General features: G+C 40.9%; 2 protein-coding genes across 2 annotated transcripts in view; both read right to left on the reverse strand.

Moving 5' to 3' along the window:
* Nucleotides 1-3,376, reverse strand: part of LOC118415285 (alpha-N-acetylgalactosaminide alpha-2,6-sialyltransferase 2-like) — a gene marked incomplete at its 5' end in the record, with an annotated part of 9,345 nt that extends 5,969 nt beyond the window's left edge. Inside the window, 2 exon segments of the mRNA XM_035819774.1 lie at nucleotides 811-999; nucleotides 3,186-3,376. Of these exon segments, the coding sequence (XP_035675667.1) occupies nucleotides 811-977 (167 nt within the window).
* A 1,071-nt stretch (nucleotides 3,377-4,447) lies between these two features.
* Nucleotides 4,448-5,287, reverse strand: part of LOC118415257 (fibroblast growth factor 9-like) — a 2,803-nt gene continuing 1,963 nt past the window's right edge. The window contains exon 3 of the mRNA XM_035819711.1: nucleotides 4,448-5,216. Coding sequence (XP_035675604.1) covers nucleotides 4,929-5,216 — 288 coding nt within the window. The 3' untranslated portion in view covers nucleotides 4,448-4,928. The remainder of the gene's footprint in view (nucleotides 5,217-5,287) is intronic.

The following is a 5,287-nucleotide window of genomic DNA, read 5'->3' on the forward strand; positions in this document are numbered from 1 at the left end:
AGGCTGGCCACAAGTTAAAGCTTTGATCAAGATTCAAGGCCAGCCTGTCTCACCCTGATTGGGTCACAGTACATTGCTTTCTGGAAGCAATCTGTAGGGAGCCCTACACTGGAGTCCTTAGCAAGGTCTCTACCATCCCTGTTTAATCCATCAAGAAAATGTTTTGAAATCACTCCAGGATTTCTCATACAGCATTGAAATAACAGCATGTTCATTAACAAGACATACATGTGGGTATATTGGTAAGTACTGTACCTTGGAATTAGACTTTTATTTTTCTAAATATGCTTCTTATACCAAAGCTAACAGTTACAACATATCAGGTACGGGTGGGTACCGGTACAGAAAATTCAGGTCCAGGTCCAGTTCAGGTCCAGAGGATCAGGTCCAGGTTTGGACCTGAAGCTGGCTTACCGGTCAAGAAAAATAACAAGAGCGAAGAAGAGCAGAGTCTATAGCCATTTCTACAAAGTTTTACAGTTAATAGTACAGAGGGAGTTAGCCCTGTAGGATTTCAAAACGCCAGTTGAGTCGAATACTCTGCAAAACAGATTTCTTTGTTGCGAAATGGACCATTGTTTTGAGTATCGTCTTTTCACAAGTTCTCTTCATTTTCCAATACCTGGTCCAATATCGGTCCATGGAATTTTTTCAGGCCATTTTTTCTGGACCAATCCAATAAGAAAAACAGGTTTTGTACCGGTTCATCAAGGCTGTCAGAAAGAAACCTTGAGTATTGAAACTGAGTATTATAAAGTTTAACTTATGCCATCTTACTGTATAAATAAATAAGGAATAGAAATACTATACCCTCGGAGGTGGGGGAAATTCAGTGCGATGGCGTCACGTTTAAAAATGGTGCTCTTGCCATCTCGGTCGCCGAAGATGTCGGCACCAATCAGTAGAATGACGATGATGATGATTCCTCCAGCCAGGACCAACTTCCATCTTCTTCCCAACAATCTTCTTAACAGCATGGTTAATACTGTGTGGTTATGCCTGGAAAAAATATTTAGAAGAGCATTGTTTAGATATATAGTTGTACAGAGGTCTTTGGGTGACAAAGACAGATTAACTCCTACATGAAGTACATCAGACAAATCGTCATATATACATTGTATCTATTTATAAGGTATGAAGAATAATCAGGGTTTAAATCATAACTGTAGTCTGACAAGGTAGGTAGGTAGTTTGGCAATGCAACAGGAATGAAGTACAGTACAGATAAAAGAAAGAAGTAACAGTAATGAATGAATACTCAATACCTGCACTGATGTGGTGACTTGAAAGTTGACATACTAGTACGGTCAAATTCAATGTCACTACCAGTGTTAGTCCTTGACATTGTCATGAGTGTTATGCTGAGTATAGCACATCTACCACACACGAATCTGGCACACCGATCTCACAAAGCCTTTCCAACACAGAGTGTCTGAGAAACTGGTTCACAAAGGACGGTGGTATCTGACAGAGTCTGTACAGAAACACAAGTCCTTTCTCAGAACACAGTAGGATTTATACCAAGACTCTGTAACATATTACTAGTAGTAGTACATCCCACAGGCTGATGCAGATAGGATACCACTGACTGGCCATGGGTCAGACTAAGTTGGTTTAGTGGTTGGTGCAAGGGAAGGTATAATGAGCAAGATATACAGTAAATCTAAACCGGATGGCAGTAATTCTGCGAAGCATTACCTGACTTTGGAAAATGTACAACTACAGCCCACTGTAAGTTAACTGAAAGCAGCTTGGCCAATTTCAAGTTGCCGCTGCGAACAGTGTGAAACGAGCTTGTATTGTTGTAAATCTAAACTAGCCAATTCACATAAAAGTATTATAACCTACTAGAAGTCACTACCAACCACATCTGGCATGTTAAATGAACAAATTGCAAAAACCACACATTTTATGTTAAGGTCCAGGGTTGAACCTGACACTAGCTACTGCTGGCTCCCACGATTTGTTCTGAGCATTGCCAACAGAGCTAGAAGTAGAACTAAGCAGCTTTCGTCTCAGCACCGGGCAACTAGCTTTGTTTCAGTGCTATGATTTACAATCTTATGAAAGTTTTATGGTAAAATAATAAACACTTTTATCAGTGCACAAAGGTTGCTAGCCAATGTACCAGAGTAAATACTTAAATGGCTGAGCTGTACTCATATTCAAAGGTCATATAGCAGCTGAGCTATCCAGCTACAGAAGCTACTAGGCCTCAGGCTGACGTATAATTACTGTACTCAGAAACAGGAACACATTTTAAAGCAGGGCAAACTAGGCCAAGACATGACTACCGCACCCAAAGTTGTTGGCTTGGCTTGTGTGTGTGTCTGCTTATGGGTCTGCTTGTATGTATGTAATGTGTGTCTGCTTGTGTGTGTGTGTGTGTGTGTGTGTGTTTGTGTGTGTGTGACTGTGTGTTTGTTTCTGTGTTTCTGTGTCTCAAGAGTTTTGGTGATTCCCAACTATACTGTAAGTATACACCACAGCCATAGCATTGATGCTACTATTCTAGTCTGCAGGCCAATTTGTAGTATGGGTTAAAAGTATGGGCAACAAGGTGGAATCTGTGATTGCCTTCCTTGAATTAACATCTCAGGCAGTTTGGGATGAATAGCCGAGACCAAGGACATTCTGAGACATAAGGAAGTGTTGGGACATTGCCAATAAATGTGAAAGAGGATTTTGTGGCAAGCTGTGGACATAATCGCCTGTAAGTCCTGACCAAACATTTGCCCACCTACAACAGAAGGTGTGGCTGTGTGGTATCTTTGATGCATGCTGCTTTAAGTTTTAACGAGACTGATTAGCTGCATAAAATGGCTGCCAACTATGGCCTATGGCAACACCCAGTTTTATACTTATAGGGTATCAAGAGTTGTCCTACATGGGGTGGTGATATGGTCGCCTTACAGTGGCAAACATTTGACTTTCAAAAATATGATCTCAACGTTTGATAAATAATGGATTCAAGCTGTAAGTCGGCAAAGTTGCTATAGCTAATATCATATGGCTATCATATACCGACAAGCAAAGGAAAGGATTCTTTAGACATGAGATGAAATCGGCAAGTAGCACTGAACATTCGCTTTGATTGAAAGTTGTTTGACGCCCCCCTCCCCAAGCAGAAAGGAGTGAATGCATGAGTCCCACTAAAAATTATGTTGCGTACCAATTCAACTCACCTGGTTATCTATCAACTTGCTGATATTTCCTTATCTTAAATGTAGACCAGAGGTGCCCGCTAACACATCTTGTTTCGAGCAAGGCCATTGGATACCATAGTCATGTTCTGTTCAACTTCCTTGTCGAGACGAACACACGCCTGGCCTTGTAAGAACGTTCATACTTGTAACGTTGTCGCTGTAGGTAACCGAGCACAGATTTACTGAATCAGCCACGTCAGAAAGGTCAGAAGAATCCACGTCAATGGGTGTAGCCGGTGTGCTGAACCAGAACGGCCAGTCGACTGTCACTAATCAGGATAACTACTACGTTACTGCACTAACAACATCTCTGGACGTGCTTTGCCCCCACTTACTTCCGGTATCTCGCAAAGGGCTATGGGAAATGTCAACTTTTGATGAACTGGTGATCATCTCACATGTCTCAAGATTCTCTCAAGTCTAATATTATCAAGGAGGTTGCAAATCCCCTTGGTCTTATCAAACGGTTGGATAGACAAGCCGTTAAAAGGGGTGAAGTCATCCATGTTAGCTTTGATACTATCCTTCAAACTCCAGGAGGCATCAAAATTCTCAATGATGATTGAATCCCACCGATAATAATCAATTCGCTTTTCTTATCGCTCCATTAAAAATCAATGATGCATGTCACATGAGCACACGCCCACGACTGGTTGGTACAAAGGGTGTTCATTTGCTGCTTGTTTGTTTCTTAATACATTCCATAGCATCAGTTGTTTGTTCCTGACAGTTATAATTATGAGGACAGTTACGGTAACGCATTATAGACATGTTACCTCGGTAGCGAAACACACTCCTAAGCCGGCTTCACTCCTCTGGCAGCTTTTGATACTGTCTTATGCTACCGTAGGATCTGCTTGGAGATTACTTGTTGTTGTCTGTATTAATTGTATTGTTCCTCACTAGCTTCACCATGAGTCCCATCCACACCAGCTTCCTCCATCTATCTCTGTTCTTCGCTTGTATTGTGTTAAAAAGCGCAGTTAAGTTAACTATGTGTGTCTTCAGCAGGATGCAATTCTTCAATGTTTGAAAGTTTAAATAAAATCAAACCATCGTATATAACCGTGCGTAATGTAAAGTAGAGTTACCAGTTTGAGTTTGATACATTCATTTATTACTCAAAATGATTATTTACAAGTACCAGGCGTTATTTTTTAGTGCATGCAAGGAGGTTAAAACTCATTGGTGCATGTTATCTAGTCGAAACCAACGCATGAGTCTGAAAGGCCAGACTGACAGTCACACCTAGCGGTAAAGTTTGTCATTACACTTAGCTCAACCAGGAATAATACCAGTAATACGTACAATCGCAACATTTCCTACTTCCTATGAAATAAGTTAGATAATGTGGAGGCATATAAGTTCTTAAAATCTTAAGAACGCTGCATAAATATTACTATTCTACACACAATATATACAAATCATATGCCGCGTCACATTATGTAGTACATAGCCTGAAATTGAATATTTTAGAATATATTAAAGTTACTACACTTTTCTATCCTAAAACACCTGATTATCCAATAGATTCAAAAATCAGATAGAAGTGGCCAGAAGTATAAAACGATATCATAATTCAGTACCATCAAAATCTGTACATATATCATTTGCATGTAACATCGAAGACATAGAATTACTCGTATATTATGATAATTACTAAAAAAAAGTCTTGTTATCTAAGATGACACAAGTCAAGATGCAATGCCGCGTTGGATATCATTACTGAGTTTCTATTCGATACGTGACTTCTCGGAGTAGAAATTGGGCGGATCTTGGAGGATAACGACGGCGGCGGTACCTTTGCGCGAGAGGTTGTCCCGGGTCAAGGTCGGGCCCTGATGTGTCTACGGTTATGTTGAACCTTCTGGGGAGACCTCGCCTCCCGAGGGCCACGTACCATCTCTGTTCCGTGGAGCCTGAGTCTGACAGGGTGTTTGTGGACGAGTACGTGTTGTACCCATTCTCCTCTAGAGTCTCGCGGAACACGCAGTCCGGTCCGGAAACTTCCTGAAGAAAACGTAGTTTTGATACGTGGTTCAACTTTGCAAGAGTAATACCTGCTAGCTAGTCTGATATCG

This window comes from Branchiostoma floridae, chromosome 5 (assembly GCF_000003815.2).
Source record: "Branchiostoma floridae strain S238N-H82 chromosome 5, Bfl_VNyyK, whole genome shotgun sequence".
Classification (NCBI taxonomy): Eukaryota; Metazoa; Chordata; class Leptocardii; order Amphioxiformes; family Branchiostomatidae; genus Branchiostoma; species Branchiostoma floridae.